This window comes from Acartia tonsa, chromosome 1 (genome assembly GCF_053477335.1).
Source record: "Acartia tonsa isolate MP-2025a chromosome 1, ASM5347733v1, whole genome shotgun sequence".
NCBI lineage: Eukaryota > Metazoa > Arthropoda > Copepoda > Calanoida > Acartiidae > Acartia > Acartia tonsa.
In genome coordinates, this window is record NC_137260.1 from 56,829,910 (window position 1) to 56,854,184 (window position 24,275).

General features: G+C 31.4%; 1 protein-coding gene across 1 annotated transcript; it reads left to right on the forward strand.

Moving 5' to 3' along the window:
* The first annotated feature begins 276 nt into the window (after positions 1-276).
* LOC145313680 (uncharacterized) lies at positions 277-8,647 on the forward strand. The gene is made up of 10 exons (XM_080153249.1): positions 277-437; positions 930-1,003; positions 1,345-1,430; positions 1,915-1,990; positions 5,038-5,139; positions 5,588-5,637; positions 6,133-6,213; positions 6,470-6,497; positions 6,713-6,841; positions 7,853-8,647. The coding sequence occupies exons 4-10, from the start codon at positions 1,940-1,942 to the stop codon at positions 7,922-7,924; spliced, it is 513 nt and encodes a 170-aa protein (XP_080009375.1). The 5' UTR covers positions 277-437; positions 930-1,003; positions 1,345-1,430; positions 1,915-1,939; the 3' UTR covers positions 7,925-8,647.
* Positions 8,648-24,275: the final 15,628 nt, after the last annotated feature.

A 24,275-nucleotide genomic window follows, 5' to 3' on the forward strand; every position in this document is an offset into this window, starting at 1 on the left:
AGGAATTTTTGTTTTTAGGAATTTTAAGATCTCAAAAATACTGATCCTAATTGGATGTCATTTTAAAGGAAAGCTTTATTTATGTCTTGGGGTGGCTTTATGCTATTTTTTTGACCTTCTACACCATAATTCTAATGACTAGGGGTAAGTTTCAATATTAGCTTACAAATTGCTCCTCTAAATGTCTGCAACGAAACTGTCTTAATCTTTATTAGGCATTTATAGATGTTTTTATTCTTTTTAATCTAAATTTATCCAAATTAATTACTATTGTCAATCATTTTATGAAACAGTTGAAGCTGAAGTCTTTGAAGAGGTTGAATTGATCAGCAAGAATGATTCTGGCGAAGATGACTATAATAGTGATGCTAGCACTGAGAGTAATGATGATGATAAGAATGAACCTCTGACAGAGAAAGCTGACACCAAGTCTGGAGGTGATGACTTCTTTTTATTTATTCACGGTGTATCATAATAGAATACAAGTATTGCAAAATTTATGTCAAGGTTATGTTGGTTGAATTAAACAATGTTGTAATATAAACATCCATTTTCACAAAAAACAGCAAATTATTTGATTTACGATAATCTTGAAACAGTTTGTTTGGTTTTTGCCATGACATTTATGACACATGTAGGGGGAGTGACGGTGGTTTACCCTTAAGTGCCTAGTCGAGCACATACCCCTCCCCTCCAATTGAAAATAAGGGGGGGGGGGTTAGTATTTTTGTAATGTTTGTTACTTTATGTCAGGTAAGGTTAGGTTAAAAAGGAGTAACCTTGCAGAGGCTAGGCATAGAAAAAAAACTACCCCACTCATTTTTCATTTTGTTTCAAAAGTAAGTTGGAAAGGGGTTTCAGTGCTAGATAGTGACAGGCATACAAACACGCCCACTAAAAAAGCTTAAAGTAAAGAAATTTTTCTGTAGGTGGTTATGAGAAGCCCAAGGTGGAAGAACCAGTAGAGGAATGCGCTGACAAACAACAGCTTGATAAAGTTCAGGTATAACAAATGTTAAATAACATTTACATAAACTAGCGGTGCCCCTAGAGGCCTCTAGGGATACCTAAAAAATTTATGAATATTAGACTATACTTCATTTCAGTTTTGTCCAGGGAAGGAGGGGATATTATACTGTAAATTATACTTGTACTAAAAGTTTTTTAAAATAAACTTGCATTCCTTGGGTACTTTTACTAAATCTTGTTTCAAAATATCAATATCCAAATTTTTCAACAAATAATTATCATTTACAGAATGACTTGTTTTTGTTTATTGTCTAGAGTCTTATACATTAAAATCCCTGCATTTTTCCTCCTTGTAAAAACACATGTTTCCACTAGATCTGCACCCCGAACTTCAAGAACCGAGATTCCTACCTGGAGTTCTACACCAAGAAGCCCCAAGAGTCCCAGTACTGCTTCAATGTGTAAGTACCTTTCTTTAAAATTCTTTATTTATTGTCCGTTGTCCTATCATCGAATCCTTACAAATCCTCTAATGTAAAGTAGTGAGGTTTTTTATCTGAAGTTAGATCGTAAATTTATCGTCTAAATTGGTTGTACTTTTTAGGTAGGCTTTATAAATATCTTGAGATGGTTTTAGGCTATTTTTCTGATCTACCTAGTCTCCACCTAGAGGCTAAGCGCGAAGTAACTATTTTAGTATATTACATGACAAAGAAGAAGATATTCAATTCTTAACAAAAAGTCTGATTTTATCACTGTGAATACAAATTTGTGGGTAACATCCCCTTATTCGATTAGTGGATCACGCTTAGAACCACCCCCCCCCCTATTTTCTTCTTTTTTTATGCAGCATGTTAACTATATCTATAATGTGCCAGGGGGAGATATGTGTGCTCCACTCTCCATATGTTGAACTTGCCATTTCATGAAGAATATTAATTTCAGCACAAAAACTGTGTGCGAGGAAAAAATGCAGACAGTATCAAAAGAAGTTTGCACATATGAATATCAACAAAAAGAGGTAAGAAAACACCCCGTATTTTCATAGATTATTTATATATAGATGATAGTTTAGAATAGTAAGCTTGCACATATGAATAGGAATAAAAAAGTAAGGAGACACCCTGTACTTTCATTAAATATTTATATAGATGGTAGTTTAGAATAGTAAGTTTGCCAATATTGATATCAACTAAAATAGGAAAGGAAACACCCTGTATTTTCATTGGATATATAACTATGGTAGTTTAGAATAATAAGCATACAAATATAAATATCAACTAAAGAAGGTAATGAAACACCCTGTGTTTTCATGGAATATTTATATATAGATGGCAGTTTAGAATAGTCAGTTTTCACTATTAAATATACTAAATGAGGTAAGGAAACACCCTGTATTTATATTGAATATTTATACATATATAGATAGTTCTTAATTTGGAATTTAGTCAAGTTGTCTATACTGTCCTTCTTAAAACGAGCAAACTTGTCAGTTTCAAATTTATTTTTAGTTTAAATCTAGATTTACATTCCCGGATATGCTTTAGTTTTCATGTAATGACAGAAAAGATGTTAGGCAATGTTTTTTCACTTCCATTAAAACAGTTATGTTTTCTGAAAATTATTATAAGCATTTCACATCGAAAATCAACACAAGAGCCAAAAATGTTTCTTTTATTGTACTTATATAATCAAGAAGCCATATTAATCTTGTTTCCTTTTTTGTATACAGATCCTATTTAAAGAGTAGTTGCGCTTCTACAAATGTAAACTATATACGGATATGATGACACACCATGTGCTATGCACTTCGTGAGACACAAGGCAAAAACATCAATCTTTGTTTTCATGAGTATACCACAGATAAAGTATATGTAGATCAACCCCTGAGAATGTTAGCGAAGACACTTTACAGGTTTTTGTCTCAGTAGGTTGGTAGGATTTATGTTGTTTTTAAGAAAGCTTTATTCCTGTTATTCCTTTTGACAATCTTTAAAACTTGGATGTAAATCCTATCGATCACCAATTAATAAATCAATCATCTATTTTAAATCTGCTAATTAATGAGTTGAAGTCAGGCTAGGATGAACGCAGGCGTCACAACAAAATAAATAATAAACTAATTATAGAGTAGCTGCGCTACTAAAAATTGTATTTCCAAAGAACATGAAAGACTTTAAAGGTTAAAGTAAATGATAAAGTCACTGGTAAAATTTATATTAATGCAAATCATGTTTTTTTTCAATCTCGCACCATTTTCTTTCTTTGTGGATTTTTATTTGTTTTACTTTGTTAAACAAGAATCCGGCTATAGGTAGCGTAGTAATTCAAAATCAAGAATTAAAATTTAAAAAATCATAAAATGAATCAAAACTGTAATAATTTAATGACGGTAAAATGTGAGCATACTTCACACGTATTATCAACAATCACTGAGTTTTTATTCATTTGTCTTTTAATTAGTAACCCGTCACTAAATCGTTGTTTTGTTTAAAGGTTCGCGTCGTATAGCCAATAAATTTATTTTATTCCTAATTTCTAGATACTAGATAATTACTCCATACTAAAAAAGTGCTTTTAATATGATCTTGTAATTGTTTTAAATATAATTATTTTATTCCTAATTTGAAGATAATTACTCCATACTGAAGAAGAGACGAAAATACATTCGCTAATTATAGAGTAGCCTCGCAATTGAGATAATTATCTAATGGTTTTAAATATAATTCTTTGATTTCTAATTTGCAGATCATTACTTCATACTAAAAAAGAGACGAACATGCATTAATAAATTATTGAGTAGCCGTGCTATTAATAGGATTATTCATGGTCGTCCAAGCTTTTGATATTAAGAGGGGTAAAATGAGGGGTTTCAAAAGTTTGAGGTGGGTAAAATGAGGGGTTTCAAAAGTTTGAGGGGGCTAATTGTATTTTTTAAAATAAGGTTTTTAAAAGTTTGATAAGGGGGGAATCCCCCCCCCCCTTTTACCTTGGACGTCTATGGGATTAATAGATGGTTTTAATATATTTGATTTCTAATTTGTACATAATTACTTCATACTAAAAAAGATCATAATTAACTTAAATTGTAAGAAGTAATCCTATTACTCAAAAGCAGAAATTCGAGGATAGGCACATTATTGTCTTAAGTGAGAAATTCTACCTTTGGCAGCTTGTATTTTTTGGGGAAAAGAAAGGGTCCAAATAATTTAAACCAATATTGTCCCCTGTTTTCTGATTATTGTCTTTCTAGGTTTTAGTTTAGTAAAATAATGGATTATAATTAAATTAGATTGTAAGAAGTAATCTCAATACTCAAATTCTAATTTGATAACATAGAAACTTAATATAATTAGTTAGGTATATGATAGTTAAAATTGTAAGAACCAATCTAAATCTCAAAGAATAAGTGTTAACTGTAACTCGAAAATTAGCAGTTAAATTAATCTAAACCTTTTTTTCTTTCAAATGTTAAAAGCAGAATGTTCATGTATAAAGATTCAAGGGAAAATTTATTTATTGTTCATTGTCCTATTCCCTAAATCCCTGATAAATTTCATAGTATTTATTTTTGCCCGTTAATTTAATTTTGTTCTTTTGTTTGGTTTAATTGCGAAATAGGGCACATTAGAAGCAATTCGTTGGAAAGAAATTATTGTTGCAAATGCTAGAAGCGTAGCTATCTCAAACCTGTTTTTTTTCTTGTTTCTACTGGCTTGTAATTTATTGTGTTTTTTATGTGCTACCAATTGTAATTCTTTTCTTTGGTGCATTCACTCTAACATACCAATTGACTGACCTCATTAAAAAACTTTTTTTTGTTGGATTTTTCCTTAGCCCTCAAATTTTTTTGAATTGTTATTTTTGTGCTATTAATAAACCTATTTAATTGTCCTTGTTATGTTTATTCTTAATGTTGACATTTCAGGTTATTACTCCTACTAAATGTGCCTTACTAGTTATTGCTGCGGTGCTTATTGACATAATTGATCTTGTTTTATTTAAACTTTTAATAACTGCTCTTAGCTTGTTATTGCTGCTTCCTAACCTTTACGTCTTGCAATTTAGGTAATTGCCCCCGCAAGGATTATCGACCTTGGTTACGAGAGAGCCTTCAAATCTTTCCCTGTTACCCACTGCGAACACAAGATTGTAAAAGAAGGATATAAGGTATTTTTTAGATGAGTAGCATCTCTATAATTTACTGTATTGGAAGTCCACCACCCAGTCAATCCAGGCGTAACTCAAGCCTATTAGAGTGACTATAAAATATTACGTCATACAATGCAAATGACCGATGATAGGCCAATAAACATAATAAATTACCAATGGCAGTCCAGTTAATATTTTCATTGGCCAATTGTAGGCCAGTATGATATCATTTTTATAGACATAATATAAAGCTTCCCCGTAACTGTTTGAATTATGTAAAATAATTATATTGTTGACACATTAAAGTTACAATCTTTCTTTATTAATATTTTTACTTCTTTTTATTGATTATTATTTTTTTAAGCGATCCATTCCTTATTGGTTCTTCATATTTAGTCTCACTATTTCAAATTAATTTTTTGATGAATTATTTTTAATGGTAGCTATAATTTATATATGTTTGTAGGAGAAAGAGGTTGAATCCTGTTACCTGGAGGGCGTTGAGATTCCATACAGGTTTTCATTCCATTATTTTTAACATAAAAATTCAAACCACGGTCAATAGTTGCTAAAAAATGCGAGGGTTCGAGTCAAGGACGTTAAATGACAAGAATTTACCTGAATTTTAATAACTAAAGGTATTGAACCAAGGCACTAAGCGTTCAAAACTTTAAAGGGGTTTCAAATAATTGGGGAGTAGAAGAATATTCCTAAAACTTTTTGGAATGAAAATTGTAATGTATTTTAAAATTTAACACCCTTGTATGCCACTGTCGAGTCCGCTCAAAAAGTGTGTAGAGTCATAAAATCATGCAAAATAGATTGCAATTTAAGTTTCCTAACTTTTCCAACAATTTGCAACCGGCTCCCAAACCATAAATAAGATATAACCTATCTATGCTTTTAAATTTAAAACTTTAAAGCTTTTTAACGTTGCGCGTAGCCTGTTTCTCCTATAAAAAAAGCTAAGGAATGCTCTTTTGCACACCCCGTCATTGCTTTTCATTGCAGGCTTCCCTCAGTTACTGCCAATATCCATGACTTTATTGAGCTTGCCGCACCTGTACCAGAAAAGAAATGTAGACTTTTCAGGTACAGACTATTTTTTCTACATATGTTTAATGATTCCCTAAAAATATTATTTGTGGATAGCAAAAATTGGAAAGTCTTTTATGACGTAACAGTCATTGAAAAAGTCAACGCAATGGCCTATTTTCTTTTTTAATCAATTAAATAGTATAACCAAAAACTGGTTTTTTTTTCAATTGGCTTTTCTTAAATTTTGAACAAACGACTTTTTTCAAAATCTAATTCTATATTAATAAAAACTATTGATAATCTTATTTAGATATGATGTGCCTGAAATCGTTTGCAAGGTAAAATGATTAAATATCAAGATATAACTTTTTGATGATTTATAAATCTAAAATTAAAGTTAATAAAAATTTTTGCCCAATAACACATTTAAAGCATTTTATGACATTAATAAAAGATAAATACAAATTTTTAAACATTAACATAATTTTTAGCAGCACAGTACTGTATTTAATATTTGATTGTCATTATAATTTAAGACAATATTACTAAATAGGATGAGGTAAATAAGCAGTGTGTCACCCTGCTGTCTCTTGCTCCCGACCATGTACGTGCCACCGTCAGTCTAGTGGTTGACCAGCCTAGAGGAAACTGTGACTACAGGAACCTGGAACAGACCACCCAGGTAATGATAATTATAACTATGATTCAAGAACCTGGAACAGACAACCCAGGTAATAATTATAATACATCTGTCATGTATACTTGACAAGCCCAGAGGAAACTGTGACCACAGGAACCTGGAACAGACCCACCAGGTAATAATAATTATAAAACTGCCAGGTAAAATTGACCAGCCCAGAGGAAACTGTGATTAAAGAACGTGGAACAGACAACCCAGGTATTACTTCATATACACCTGTCAGGTATAGTTGACCATCCTAGAGGAAACTGTAACTACAGAAACCTGGAACGACGAACCAGGTAATAATAATTATAAAACTGCCAGGTAAAGTTGACCAGCCCAGAGGAAACTGTGATTAAAGAACGTGGAACAGACAACCCAGGTATTACTTCATATACACCTGTCAGGTATAGTTGACCATCCTAAAGGAAACTGTAACTACAGAAACCTGGAACGAACAACCAGGTAATAATAATTATAAAACTGCCAGGTAAAATTGACCAGCCCAGAGGAAACTGTGATTAAAGAACGTGGAACAGACAACCCAGTTATTACTTCATATACACCTGTCAGGTATAGTTGACCATCCTAGAGGAAACTGTAACTACAGAAACCTGGAACGACCACCCAGGTAATAATAATTATAAAACTGCCAGGTAAAGTTGACCAGCCCAGAGGAAACTGTGATTACAAGAACCTGGAACACACAACCCAGGTAATAGTAATTCTACAGCTGCCAGGTATAGTTGACCAGCCCAGAGGAAACTGTGATTACAGAAACTTGGTATAGACAACCCAGGTAATAGTAATTTTACATCTAACAGGTATAGTTGACCAGCACAGAGGAACTGTGACTACAGGAACCTTGAACAGACCACACATGTAATATTATTTGAAAATTGTTAGTCTGCTAGTATAACAGCCAACCATATTGAAAAACTAAAAAAAAACAAGACTTGATTTAATGAACAGGCATTAAACTTTCGATAATCAAATTTTATTTTATTTTAGATTTGTGATATTGTGAAGAAAGTAAAGGTGCCCAAATACAACAGACCCTCCTATGGACAATACAGATTTTAAACCCACACACCATTTGACTGGATTATAGAGTAGCTTTGCTGCTGCTTTATTTGATTACTGAAAATAGGTGGAGTCATATATTATGGTATACCTCTAAATAGGTATTCATAAATGTTTTATGTGATTTCACTAAACACTATTTCCAAAAAATTGAAAAAATGTAAATACCAAAAGAAAAAGAGCTAATATAAATTTGCTGTACTTTATATGTACTGATTATTTTTTTGTCCATAATTTTATCAATCTTGGCCAGAAATTTTCTAATTCTATTATTGTGGGATAATCCATTTATCTACTTTTTCTTCCTTAATATTCAAAACGGCCAAACCTAAGAAAGATTTATTTATAATTGTTTTATTTCATCAAAGTTTGGCCAATTTTCAAAGGAATCGCCCAAGTTTTAACAAATATTAGCCATAAGGTAAATTATTTTTAATTGCAATTTAATTTTTTAAAATTAGATTAATAATGATTAAATGACATTGAAACCCAAATTTGATTTGAGTTAATTCGTGTTCTTAAAACTTAATATTTACAAATGAACAAACAATAAAAGACATAACCTACGTATATATGGATAAACCTACTTATAGAGTAGCTTCACTCCTAAAAATGTAAATTAAATCTGTTTACAAAGATTTTATTTGATTTTTTCTTCCTTATTTCCCTTTTTTGACCACATAAACTTAGTATGGAATTTTTACTCTTGATTACTTTAAGGGCATTATACAGTTAGGGAGTTGAATCCATTTTTATAGAAGCAGAAATATAATCTATGATTATGGTTTGGACCCTCTAAAACTGTAATCTACCCTTCCACTTTCCCCTCTCTTGGTGAAGATATCTTCAATGCCGATACGATTTTTGAAATATAAGATTCCACTTTTGTCTCTCTTGTTGAAGATATCTTCACTAAGAGAGGCAAAAGTGGAATCTTAAATTTTAAAAATCGTATCGGCGTTGAAGATATCTTCACCAAGAGAGGGGAAAGTGGAATCTTACATTTCAAAAATCGTATCGGCGTTGAAGATATCTTAACCAAGAGAGGGGAAAGTAGAATCTTACATTTCAAAAATCGTATCGGCGTTGAAGATATCTTCACCAAGAGAGGGGAAAGTGGAAAGGTAGATTACAGTTTTAGAGGGTCCAAACCATAATCATAGATTATATTTCTGCTTCTATAAAAATGGATTCAACTCCCTAACTGTTATAGTGTATTACAATTTAATTTGTGTATCTATTTATTTATTTATTTCTATTTATTTGATTGGGGTTTTCCATCGTCTCCGCTTGAAAATCAGAAACGCAAAATTGACGCTAAAATAAGTTGAGCATATGATAATGATGATATTTTTAAAATGTTGTACTATCCTATGGAATATTTTTTATTATTGATATTACCAAATATCATGAGAGACTTATTTAAGTAATTATTTAGAGATAGTTATTTTTTAATATTCTTTCATCGTTGATTGTTGATTAACATAATACCAATGCTTTAATGATGAATATCTATCTTTTTTTGATTATGTAATCGTTTGCTTTTTTATATTTTTACATATAGATGTCTGGCTCTTCTGATTTTGGCGTTTATTTTCAACTTTTTTTGAGCGGAAGTGTTGAAACACCTATTCCTTATTTTATTGTATTTTTACTGTATCTTGTGTTTTTTTTATTAGTATTGTTTGTTATATTTCACCAAATATTAATCTGTTATGTTTACTCCAAAGATGATAATTTTATTTATGTATATTTATTGAGAATAAATACTGTATTCAAAGATAATATTGTTTTTGAATTGGTATGTCCGTAAAAATGTTGGTAATCCGTCGCAATTTTAAACATTAATTACTGTAAATAAGAGTGGTCATGGCTTACATAATATTCGTTATAACTATATACAATAGGTAATTTCAAAAAAAAAAATTTTTGGTCGCGGTTCAAATACCTGTTCTATACATAAAAATAAGCAATACTATGAATTTTTTTGGTTCTATCTTGATTCTAAGTGGTGGAAGGTAAAATCAAGATTTTTCGAAAATACGCGAAGAATGAATCTTTAAACCTGAACATTAAGGTCATCGGTTACCGGTCTTTAGGCTGTCCTAAGGGCACCGGTTTGTCATTTTAGACCATAAGTTCAAACGGTAACTGCCTTTCATTTGCCTTGCCATTTCTAAAAAGATATAGAACGCCTTTCTGGCCCATCTGTGGTCTGAGATCTGAAAAATTTGTCAAACCAAGGATCCCTATGTATTCTAAAGTCATGTATCGAGAACTGAAAAACATCGAAGTTTTTAAGACAATAACTCTAAAATTGGCCACAGATGAGCTAGAAAAATGTTCTTTAGCATTTTAGTAATGGCATTGGATTCCACTAGGAGGTACCATTTGAACATTTATTCTGAAACGACATGAAAGGTGGCATTAAAGTCGAGAACTGAAAATATTTTAAGATTCTTGGATTAGTATATTGGCCATAGAATCAGTTCTAGGTGTCCAAATCACTTCCAAAGGTGTTTTTGTTGTCAGGGTAATATGCTGGGTCAGATATTTTACCTAAGACCAATAAAACTGACCCTCTAATGACTTGACTTGGCGATATGGAATGACCTCCCTGTAAGATGCTGTGAGTATTGGTTTAAAAAATATGACGTAACAAAAAAAATTAGCCAATGAGAGGCCGTTATTGACCAATGGCGGCATGCGTAGTGGACTCTCATTGGCTAATTTTTTTTGTTACGTCATATTTTTTAAACCAATACTCACAGCATCTCCCTGTAAGATAAAGAGTATGTCAGTTAGTATGCACTATAACATTTATCCAGTATATGTATTCCTTTTTTAAAGATATTTTAATTTTGAAGCGTTTTACAGCAATTCTTACAAAAAAAACGAAAATGGCAAATTATTGCAAATTTTCATCAAACAAGGATAAAAACAACCATAAAAGCGAAGCTCCAAACTGGTAGGACAAACGAACATGAACACTTATTGAGTGTCTGAATTGAATAAGCAGAATACAAATGTATAAGTTGAAAAAAATAGTACATTGTTGCAAAACTGCTTAAATACAGGATACTGTTTAAGGACATACTTAAATTTTTAGAACTTGATTATAGACATGTTTTACTTATATAATTGTACCTTGTTGTAATAGTAATCAGTATTCCAAAAATCAGATGAAAAGGATATTTACATCATATAAAAATGGATATACGGACATTTGGTAACATTTGATTTATAGAGTTGCTACGCTTCCAAAATCATACTTTACTGTTATATGAATCATTATGTCTAAATTAACTGTCTTGGAAAGATGGGCAGTCGGACTGACCCTAATTTTGCAAGACTTTTGCCCTTCTGGTGTAACCTGGGTGAAAAATAGACTTTCAGCCCTTAAAGTTTTCTCTTTGTTATGATAATAGCTCTCTATAGACACATTAACAACAAAGATTTGTCTACTGTCTTTAGCTCTCTAGGCAGACCTGGCAAAGTCAAACTTGGATTTTGAAGGCGAAGGTGAAACATTGAAATTTTTTTGGTCACCCGTCTTCAGGGTACGAATTTTAGACTAGGCATCCTTTAATGTTATCTCCTACTCACAATAAGATCTTTCTCAAACACCTTAAACACCATTCTAGCCCAACTCTGGCGGGATAAGAGCACCTGTGCCAGCAGGCAGGTTGAAAGATGGACTTTTCGAGCTCCATGGTTTCAATCCTTCAATGGAGCCTTGGTAACACTTTTTTCAGATCTCAGCTCACAGAAGGGCCAGAAAGACGCTCTGTAGCTTTTTAGAAATGGCAGAAGAATGAAAGGCAGTTGCCATTTGAACTTATAGTCTAAAATTACTTTAAGTTGCCTTTAGGGCAGCCCAAAGACGGGTAACCAAGAACCTCGATGTTTTAGATAATTCGCGTATTGGCAAAAAAAATGCAAAATCAACTTCTACCACTAAGAATGCTTCTAGAAAGCTAAAATTGCATATATAAGCTTATATTTATGCATAGAACAGGTATTTGTACCGCGACCTTTGATTTTCTTCATTTGGTTACATTATGAAATTACCTAATATACAAATTACATTATAATTACATAAATTGACGAACAGTCCCTTCTTTATTGGTTGACAAGTTTGGACACTGATAGTTTGAACATGCCAATCAAGTTTTAATAAAAGTACCCAAAGTTTTGAAGTCACCTTCTTACCAGTATAATTTACAGATCAATGTCCCCTCCTTTCTTAAGTTGGTATCATTAACAGCACTTAGTATTACAACCATTATTTATAACATACGAGTTATGAGAAAACCTAAAGTTTCTACTGGACTTAATTGTTCTTGTTTATCAAAATGAAAACATATTTTTTTCCCATTGCCTACTTAATATTCCATATGATTGTTGACATTAAAGAGTTAATATTCTTAATTACCCAGCGTCTCTTTATATAAAGTTAGATACATAAATGAATTAATACTCATTTGTATTAGGATGGTAACTTTATTTTTGCCTTGATTGCTTATATCAGGGGTCTAAAGAGATGAGACAATGGCCGAAAAATTAATGTAGATCCATAATGGTGATACTTAAAACTACTCCTCTTTAGATTATACCGAAAAATTTATTAAAAGTCCCCAAAGTTGTTAAGCCAATGAATAAGAAAACGTTATTATAAAAGTTACTAGTGTAATAAACAACCCAATGTAAATATTTGATATTTATGAAAAAAGGAAGTTTCTTTCCCCAAAAGAAGTAAAGTAGATTATTAATGTATAACGATGTTGGCTTCAGTAAGAAATTTAAAATATCTTAGTCCTTTTTCCTACAGATTTAGAAATTTGGGATTAAGCAAGTGTTTATTAAAGCAAAGGCAATTTTTTATTGTAATTTGAAAGAAACTATCTATTATAATACCTCTTTAAATTCACATGCCACATCCATTCGTGTATCTAACTAGTGTACATGCAAATTATACGTGTAGAATATGCCTTGCAGATATTCAGACACATATTAAGGCGTAGAATAAAACAAGAACAAACTTGTTCATAGAATAATACTCATGTTATTTCAATTCAATTGCAAAAATTATAAACTTTATTACATATAGGGTCGTAGGGATTTGACAATGAACTATTGATTGCACTTTTTTGTAAGACATTTGTAGTTTTAATTTTATTAGGTGGTAAACATTGGGGAAAAGAAGGGTTGTAGGTTAATTTACCGAACAATGTCCACTCCATAAAATAATACTTCTTTTCATGAACGTATTTCAAAATTTTGAAAATAATTTGTTATTCAAGGATTCTAAAGGAGTATAATATAAATCTTTTATTAGCGAAATTATTTAAGATAGGTTAGGAAGAGAAGTTAGTTATTGAGCTTCACCCTTACTTATATTATATTATAGATAAATTTCGGCTTTAAATTTTAACAATTTGTGTAACAACTAAATACTACATACATATATTGGTATATACCTAGAAATATAAAAATAACAGTAATGAAAAGTTATGGAGGTGCTTGAATATTAATAAAAACTACATGTTCAGAATGACTTTACATGTCTTTTTTATTTGCTCACCCCCCCCCCCCCCCCTCCCTCCGATCATATTCCCCATATTGTTTCCCTACTTTTCATATGGATAAATTGATATAAGAATAGGGACAAAAAGTAAAAACTCCCTTTTATGAGATCTTTTGTGACGCACAACCTTTTAACATAGTACAATACAGAATATTAGAATGATCGGTGCTCACCCTCAGAGTTCCTATTGAGCACTGAACCCTCCTCCCTTTATGTTTTTAATAAAATTGAAAATACGGTGGGTATAGTGTTCTTCCTCATATGCTTGTCGCTATCCAATGTGTGGGGCCATAACTCTGCGTGGCTACCCAACTTAACCGAGCCTAACATAAACTAAAGTAATAAAAAAAAGGAAATTCTCCCCACCTTCCCTTATTTTCAATTTATTTAAAAAATGAGAGGTTTCAAAACTTGACAATGCCCTTTGAGGGATATTTCCATTATCCCAGGAAACATTTTTAAGTCATATTACATTGTCCTTAATTCCTGCTACTCAATAAAGCTGATGATTTTTGATATTTAATATTCTATTCAGAAACAACTAAAACATCGCCAAGGTAATTATATAAATGATGCAGCGGCATAATGCTGGATTATTAAATGGCCTGGTTTCTATTTTAAAAGTAGCGCAGCTATTCTATATATATTTTCTGTCCGTTAGCCTTACGTCATTATTTTATTTAACAACTAATCAATCCTTGACATTCACAAACAGATTATCTACTGAAATGGATATATTTAGAATATTCGTGGGTATTATGACAGGGAAAAAATTTAGCTTGCTAATATGGAGATTATTGGTCATTTTGTTAAGAAAGGAGAGAATGGGGTAATGGTGGTGGAAGGGAAAATCGATATTTTAGCCCGCTGTGAGTTTCACTTTTTTAGAGAACATGGAAATCTGAAGTAAGATCCAAATACTATATCGATTTCTACTGATTATTTATATTATTTTTCATCAATATAAACCTTGTTGAACTATTCTTTTTTATTTTTAATGTTTTTTTTGTTGCACAACCTTTTGTCGTATATGTCCTTGTTGCAAAATGTTTAATTGTCTTTGCACGCCTATGTGGGGGGTTTTCTTTGTGAGAAAAAACTAAAAGGGCAAAGCGCTAGGCTTGTATGCTATTCATGCGTCTTTTTTTGCAGCAAAGCTACTCTATAATCTTAGTTTATCAATGCGTGTGAAAATGCAAATTCAATGCAATATGTTCCGTTTAAACGTTTCTTGTTTATTGTCAGTTTTTTAAGAAGAAAATTAAGATTTGCTTTTCATACGACTAAAGCTGCTATTTAACTCATATTCTTTTTTTTTATGAATTACATTGTCGTAGGGTTACAAATCAAAGGAGATGTTAAGGAATAAGACAATATGGATGATAAATTGATGAACACTTCATCCCCAAGACCCATTAAATATTGGATAAAAGTCTAAATCTTAAAGTCTTCGAATGAGATACAAAAATATATGGACCAGTATAATTTACAGTCTAATTTCCCCTCCCTCCCTGTTCCCAATTATGTACCCACGCAACTAACTGGTTTAACTCTTGCAGGATTCTAGCCAATAAGTAGACATTGAACATTGAAAAACTAAACTTAACCCATCCTAAACTATCTAATAAATATTTTGTTGTATAGGTGCCATTAATGTCCATATTCTATATGATGTTTTGCTATAGATTTCGTGATTTGAGATAATTTATGATATTTTTTGCTTCTTTGGATATTGTCATCGTTTTAATATCATTTGAGTAGGATTAAATTTATAAATTGTGACTAGTAGAGTGAGTTATAAAAAAGTATCTCTAACTTTAAGGCATATCAAAGGTAACTAGTAATACTTTATCCTTTTAAAAATACTAAAAGATGCCCCCAACATGCATCTAGGGGCTCTGTATTGTATTGGAAGGGGTAGAGAAGAGAATAAGAAAAGCTTAAAACAAACCTAAGACTCAATTATAGAAATAAAACAGCTGAAAACCACCATTGGACATATGTAAATTTTCTTTAAAATTGAAAAATCAATCGATTCAGTGGTTATCAAAATTTTAAGCTACGGTCTTATTCCTAAAACCACCATACAAAATAATGAAGCTTTCCAGTACAAACAATTTGGACCGGTATCTTCCGAGAGCTTAAGCTTCGGACAACCTTATTACTTTTTTGAAGTACACATTTATATATTTAGAGTTCTTTCTTCATAGTCATGATTTAAGATAAATGATAGGTAGAGATAGAAATATTTGTTTTTGTATTGCTTTTTTACGTGACATTTAGGAGTTGTAAAGTAGCTTCCCTGCAAAATAGATGGAAACTGTTTCTTAACTCTCTCCAACATTGGCTGTATCTGCTTTTAGCCAGGGATGAAGGGGAAATTGGACTGTAAATTAAACTGGTACCCAAAGTTTTTGGCTTAGAAACCATAAATTTAATTGGTTGTTTTCAAACAAGTATTGTCCAAAGTTAGCAACCAATAATCATAATCTACAAAAGTGGTAATTTAGTTTATCATCACTGGGGAGTGGGGATGTACATTAATTAACCGTCCATTGTCTTATCCCTGGCATGTAGATTGTGTAGCGTAGCATCTTCATGCTTTAATATGTTAGCATCATTCTAAATTCAGCCATCTAGAACTTTATACGGGTATAGTCCCTTTCGTGTTAACGCCTCTTATGGGGAGTTTCGTTTAATTTTCACTGTAGCTTTTGATAGGTTATTTTAGGTTATGTTAGGTAAGGCGATTGCCCCACAGGGTTAGGCAATTGGCCCTGCAGGAGCTATAAATAGGAAAAAAATCTACTGTTAGAAAAAAAACGAAACATATAAGAGGTGTTTTCACGAAAGGGACTATACCTCTTCATACAATATTTTTCTCATCAAAATATAGATTATAATAAATTTTAAAAAGTTGAAAATCATATTAATTTCTAAATTTTTTTGATTCAAACATCCAGCTATATTTCTGCCGGATGTCAAAATGGCAGTGTTCCATACAAACAATGATTGATATATTTTTATTTACGTAGAATTACTCCTTGGACTATGAGGTATAATTTAGAGTTTGTATCAACATTATTTTCACATAAAAATTTGACTATTTATCTGATTTTTAAATGGTAATTTCTTTGGCGATTTGGCACAATTCTATATGAGTTTTATATCTGTATCTACTAATTAAAATAAAGTATCTTGCTTTAAGCAATTTTATACAGTCGGAAAGGAAAATTGTAAAATTTAAAAAAAATCTTTGATAATTTAAAGATACTATAACTGTTTAAAACTTTTATTTTATGGATGTTGTCATCCTTGTGAGATGATGCTATTTACACATATTATATACATATATATATATGAGAGATACATAAAAGTTTTTTTTATTCACAGTAGCATGATTGTTCAAATTATTACATTAGATCAAGGAGATTCGCTTTGATGTAATTTTTTGCCACAATGTAAATAGATGTATAAACATGATGAATAATTTCACAGGTGTATTCATTGTTTGGAGCATAGCTACCCTATAATTAGGGTTATCACCTCCGTCTGTACGTCCTTTAATAAATGAAAGCAAAGTTATGACATATTAACAAAGGTTAAAAAGCTTTTTATTTTAAAAAGGGTACAAGAAACCAATATGGGGGGGGGGGGCATACCTGAAATTTGTTTGGAGGGTTTATCACCCATTCGCCCGTAACTGGACAAAGTGTCTAAAAACCAGCTATGTGACGTCATAAAAATTAAGAATTATTTTTAGGGGTTTTCTTTCCCATTTTCCCTCTTATCTTCCTCATTTTTATGACAACACAGGGCTGATTTTTAGGACACTTTGTCCAGTTACATTCCCCTCCGCCCCCCATTTCTCTTTTTGGATGTCATTTCGCTTCTAGGGACCAACACCTTATTTAAACTACATCTTGATTTAAAAAAGGGCTTTTTTTTACTGCTGCGCTACTTATGCAGATTTCGTTGGATTCTAGGGTATAGGGTGTGTTTACATTAGTCTTTAAATTTGGGATAGTTTTCACTGAAAGCCCCTACAGACATTCTAATTACTTCATACTTAAAGTGACCTAATAACTACTAAATTTATTTATATGTTTTGGCTACTTTATTAAAAATGCTTTAAAATGCATAATGACAAATGGTTACTTTTAAAAATTTGATAAAGGTAATGTTATCTAACCTTTATATGATGCATGAAGTACACAGAATGACTCTTAAAATATAATAATATACAAAAAAAACATTCATGTTTTCATGTTGAAGTAATCTATATGTTGACATATAATAATTAATCAATACTTATAAAGACTTTTCAAATTTTCACATCCTATAGAAAAAAAGTCGGTTTTGAATGGGAAGGTAAAAAATTATGAAAAGGGTTGATAATCAAAAGATTTGGATGTGCTATATCTTCCGCTAAAGTGCCATAACTGAAAAAAAAGACAAATAGCAAATATCAGAGAGGATATTTACAGATGAAGCCAGATGAGGGGAAGGAGATATGCGTGCTGTAGTATTACATTGTAAAATTGAAACCTTTTGATAATGTAAAAAATGTTATTTATTAGCGGAAGTGAGAATATCCTAAAAGATTCTATATAATTCATAATATTATAATTTTCCCCAAACTTTTTATTTGAACAGAGATGATAGCATCCATAAAAGCGAAGCTCCAAAAATTAGACGATTAGACAAAAGAACGTAAACATGTCAAACCAGTTTTTAATTTTCAAATTTATTTAGAGACCGTAATAAACAAAACTCCGTACAAATCACTATTTAAATACTATTTAATACTTAATTAAAGAGATGCTTCGCTGATAACATTGTACCTAATTGTCCTAGGAATCATTAAAAACTAAATTGAAAAGGATAATTCTGTCATTTAAGGAATGCTAAAAGAGTATCATGTTAAAAAATGAACAAGCCGACGTAACTGGACAAAGTGTCTCAAAAATCAGTAATGTGACGTCATTAAAACAAGGAAGAAGTGGGAATGAAAACCTCTAAAAAAGAGATGGATAATCCCACATTCTTATGACGTTGCATGTCTAATTTTTGAGACACTTTGTCAATTTCCAGTTACCAAGCCGACCAATTCATAATTTGAGGAAAATAATATATATTTCATTGTCCTACCCTTGCACATATAATTTACTTTCTATAAAATATTGTAGTAATGAAAAATGTTTCTTCTGAGAATAATGAAATTAATTTTTATAATTACATCTTACTATATTTGATTCCAATATGTATGAAAGGGCTTTTTAGCCGCAGAATCACCTTAAAACAGTAAAGGCCACTTTTCAATAAATTTCTTTTAAAAGCAGCTGTAAGCTAACATAACCAAATCTAAAGTAAAATGCATTGCAGACAACCCCTCCCCCCTAAATGTAATTTTTTTCTTCTTCAAAATTTACAGTGGTAAAAAGAGGATTCAGTGCTCAAATATGCACTTTTAGGGAAACAACTGATATGATTATTCGCATTTAGCCGTTTGTCTCTATTATGCTTACCATCGCCATCAACTTTAAACACAAGCCAGACTACTTTCGGTCAATTTGCAGCAGCTAAAAATGAGATCATAGCTGTGGTGTCGCGAAATAGAATTGCAGCCAACATTCTTCATTAACAAAATGCCAAAATTTTATGATCTAGATTCCCTTTTTTTACCAATTTGTTGCTTAAACATCGGCGGCTGCTGAATCCTAATTTATAGACTCCCCTGTCTGATAAAAAAGGGGAAATAGAGGGGTGGGGTGAAAAAGCAATGAGCCGAAATATTTTTGACCTCTCCGAAGAGTAATAATAAATATGGAACCCATTACAAGATTATAAGTCCAGTTTAAAACTATATGTTTTATATATCAGTAAAGAAAATCTATAAGTCTAATATGTTTGTTTGTTTACACCCATTTTTTAACAAATATATTACTTTACATCTTCTATTCTTCTTATTTTATTCATCTCTTTTAGACAAATGGTACCCTGGTCAAATCTTGTGCACGTCACTGGCTAAAATCGTGATGAAACAAGACAATTGTTCCATAAGTAGCGCAACTAAAACAAATAAACTTTTTTATTAAAATGAGGATCAAGAAAGGTAGAATAGAAATAAAAACTACGTTAACAGTGCGGACAAACGGACCGCTATCATAGATTAGCTGTGATTCCAACCAATTCGAAAATGGGAAAGTGAGGTGGTTCTCTGTGCAACAAACGGTAACGAATGACGGCTAGACACAGTACCTGGCGTACCTACGTACAAACCCTGAATATTGAAAGTTGCGCTTCTACTAACACAAATGAGTATGTAGGTGTGTGTGTCTGTGCAGCAATAACCATTTGATAAATATATATTCACATAACATACAGAATGAAGGCAAGTTAAAGATACGGACGTACGGACTAGCCCTAAATGATATGTAATTGCGCTACTGCTAAAATGAATGAGTATGTAGGTGTGTGTGTGTGTGTCTGTGCAGCAATAACCATTGGATAAATATAAGTGCTCATAAAAACCTCTTTCCCCTTCAACTAGATTTGTTACTTTGGCGTCCATACAATGTAACGATATTTTATTCTTCAGATGGAGGGGGGGGGGGGGGGGGTGGTATGAGCTCACTGGTAGAGAATCCTGAACCTTATCAGGACCAACAAAGCTTCTCTTAAAATTGAACAGTAAACAATCCAACATTTTAGGGATAATTACTGGAAACAAAAGTAAATTTAAAAATTGCGGGTCCTTTTTTCTATGACCGATTTCTCTTTAAAATGGCTATAAAAAACCCTTCCTATGACCTACAAAAGCTACACTATAAAGTAAAAAGCAGATCGGTTCAGTAATTAGCAAGATACTTCAGTACACAAAGATAGGCATCCTGTTACTTTTTTTATAAGAATTCATTTGATTTACAAAGATTAGTTTTAAAAGTAACAAAATAATAAGTTTATCGTAAAAGCATATAGTAAAATCATTAGAATTTAAAACATTTCTGTAGAAAAACAAGATCTCAGTTGGTCGGACAGACATACACACAGTTGGACGAACCCTAGTTATAGAGCAGCTGTTTTGCTAAAAAATTGACGCTTATTGTTTGCAGAAGTGTTGGGACACCATTACTTTGGCAATGATGCAATAATGAAAATTGGAAATGTAACATTTGATTTTCCAGATTTTCTAATGTTTTTGCTCTTTCATATTATTAGTGACTTGAATTATCAAAATGTATTAGCGAGTCAGCTAAATAAAATTCAGATATTATTTACTTACAACCAGCTGCTCTACTTTCCAATTTAGTTTAATAAAACAAATAATGTCTTTAAGTGCGGGTATTTTTTCTCAGTACCCTCCACAAAAATGGCTATTAACATTCCCTTGACGACCTTTTAACAGTAAGAAAAACCATGTCGGTCCAACAGTTAGATCTTTAGCTACAATCAGACACACATACTGACAGGCATCCTGTTACTTTTATACATGGATGCCTGGTTAAAACTTACTTTTTTTCTATTGCATGTTAGTTTAATTTTCCTTAAAGATATTAACTGTTGCTATCTATGGATAATAGCGGCTTCGCCCCTAGCCTCTAGGGGCTTTTTTCCTGAAGGTTCAGGGGAGAATTTTAAAAATTTTGTTTACATTTATTTTAGATATTTTCTGTATTTTATAACTTTCTATAACTCTTTATAACATTTTATAACTCTTTATAACTTTTTATATTTATTTATATTGATTTATATTATTTAAAACCTTCGAATTTTTTATTTTTTTTAATGTTTTTAAAAATGTCTTTGTCATTAGCCTTTTTGTGGCTTCGCCCCTAGAGAAGAAGGAAGGTTTCACAATCTTTTTGAATTTGATCAAACAAAGTTTAAAAGAAGAGAAGAAATTTAAAAAGAAGAAAGATAATTGAAAATTTAAAAGAATATAAAAAAAGTATAAAAGAATATAAAAAAACATTAAACCCCCGCCCCCCCCCCCCCCCCCCCCAAAAAAAAAAGCTTAAAACCACCACAGGACCAATAGGTATATACCCTGAAGAGTAGAATCCAATCGGATCAGTGGTTACTAAGATCTATAGGGACAGACGGACGGACGGACAGACAGACCGACATCATTCTACTTTGTATTATAGATAAATATTTTTTTTCTTCAGATTCCTTTGATTGTACTCTATATTTCTTCCGTTTCAATAACATTATTACAGTTGGCGGCATGAAACTAAGTTCAATTTCTAAAAACATCAGTTGAGTTTATGCTTTATTTTCTTGATTGTATAAAAATGAATTGAAGACATTTTTGCTCAGAACAGGTCAAAGATTTTACTTTTTAAAATTCAGGTAAGAATATAAATTTAATTTTCAAAGATACACAACCTTATATGACAATTTTCCTAATAGCGGAGCTTTGCATATCATTTACTAAACCTAAACTAATGTATAGAATAGTTATGCATCAAACATAATTTTCTATGATATTTCTATGGCAGTCTAAATGCAATAAACGATTTTCCTTTATTGAAAAACTGTCAAACTTACTGCATAATTTGAAACTAAAATGACTATTATAACATAGTTGACTTTACGACGGAAAATCATTTAGAAAAGCTTCGCTTTTAAAAAGAAAACTATCTTTAATAGTCTTTGAAGAAATTAAAACAAAAAAATGTTAAATGAAAGATTAATTACTATTTATTTTAGATTTTTAAGATTAGACATTTAATCGCAATTATTTCTTCTTTAGTAGCGAAAATATTCTCAATTTGTCCGTCTGGCCGTTCGTCTTTACTGCTAAAGGATGAATTGGAAAAGACGGTTGACATTTTTTGTGAAGATTTTTTTATTTGGCCGTCGCGTCGATCGGTCGGTGATGTTATGGAATGGTTATTCAATCCTGTTATATAATGTAGTCAGGCTATTTTTATCAGATTTCGAGAACTACTGAACTGATTAAGTTCTTCCTTTCAGAGGTTCCAGGATGGTTTAAGCTATTTTATTTTTAGATTTAGGTCTTGGGATATTTTTTTTCTGGATTTTCATGCTTAATTGAGGTTCTTTTTATAAGATTTCCCTACCCCTTGAGTACAGTACCTCGAATTTCTAAGACCACAGCAGGTAGTAAGTATATAATTCTTTTAGGATTTGCTTCGCAACTTATGGATGGTGTAATTATTGTTTTTTGTTATTTATTTTTTGTAATGCAAGCATCAAAAACATTCTTTAAGCACAATAAAAGACAGAATTGCATAAGTTTAAATTTTCCAGCAATCTTATTTCCTTGTTAACCTTGGGTAAACTTATTATATAAACATCTTGAAAATGACATCAGATTAACTTTTTGCGAAAATATGCCAATTACGACAAATTTGATTTATTATCATATTGTTTCTTTAAAAATGCCATAAAAAGCATGTTGATGATATGTCAACACAAAGCCTCTCCGTCTACCAGGGTTGTCAGATAGTTTTTAACACTAGATGTCACATTAGATATTTTCCAATACAATAAATAGTTTAAATTTTCCACAATAAATTCATTGCTTTTTTTGTGTAATGAGTGAATTTAATTGCGTACATAAAGGGTGGGTGAAATAAATTGATAATAATCATTTGAGATAGATAACTTTAAATATGGTTGAATATCTATTTTAAAACTCAGAACAGTGTGTTATATAAAGTATTAATGTATTTTTTTGTCTGAAGCTATAGATCCCAAAAATACTGGTCTGAATTAGTTGTACTTTTTGGAGCTTAGTAAACATCTTTTTGGGTGGTTTTAGCCTATTTTCCTGACCCCATGCCCTCTCCTTGAGACAAAATTAGATAGACGTTATTAAAATCTTCAATGAGTCTAAAATTTTGGTTTAGCTTCTTTTAACTGAGCTCTTTCGGTACAAATATATTATTTATTTTAAACATCTGACTACGCCCTTGTTCATACTTATAGAGAGAAATCACTAGACATTATCAAATTCTTAAATTCCTAGCATACAAACTTTTAAAAGGGGGAATTATAAAACAATTTATGGACTTCAATGAAAGATTAGGAAACGTTGGATATGGCTATCACTTCCGCATAATGTCGTGTCATAATAGCCAGCTGTTTTATATTCCCAAAAAAGACACATAAGCAAATAAATTAAAGAGATTTAAGCATAAGGGAAAGGTCAGTTTTCAATATTTTGCGGATTTAATAATTTGATATTGTGGTACACTTGGCGGAAACTATGACACAACGAAAAAAATGGGCTGTTATCAGGAATGAGGAGGGTAATAGCACTTTAATATTAAAACACCTTTCTCTCCAACTTTTATAGGAACATTTACTCATACAAGTATTTTGGAAGATTTTTATCTATTGTGGATTTTCCAATACCTTAATTCTTGATGAACTTTTATACATAATTATAACCCTTCCAGTGCAGTGTTAAAATTCATGAATAGAAAAAATAAATGTGTAAAGATTTTTTATTGAACAATTTGCCTGATAGTAACAGAACAATATGCTGAAAGGTTGTTACCCAGCATATACTTTTATCGCATTATTTTAAGAAACATGTCGCATTAATACGTCCTTAATGACGTAACTTTTTTATTACTATACAAATGACGTTTCATATTTTTTAAATTTTTTTAAAGGACGTGTTGTGTACCAAAAACACGTCGTTATCTTTAAAAAAACGTCACCAAAAAAATATAAATAATAACAATATTTTGAATTTAATTAATGACATTTTATCTTAAATAACGG

Bases quoted from the DNA above. Each gene is read 5' to 3' on its own strand.
- LOC145313680 (XM_080153249.1), top strand. From the start codon at position 1,940: ATGCAGACAGTATCAAAAGAAGTTTGCACATATGAATATCAACAAAAA. The intron at 1,991-5,037 runs GTAAGAAAACAC...CTTGCAATTTAG, and splicing joins ATGAATATCAACAAAAAGAG to GTAATTGCCCCCGCAAGGAT. The intron at 5,140-5,587 runs GTATTTTTTAGA...ATATGTTTGTAG, and splicing joins TTGTAAAAGAAGGATATAAG to GAGAAAGAGGTTGAATCCTG.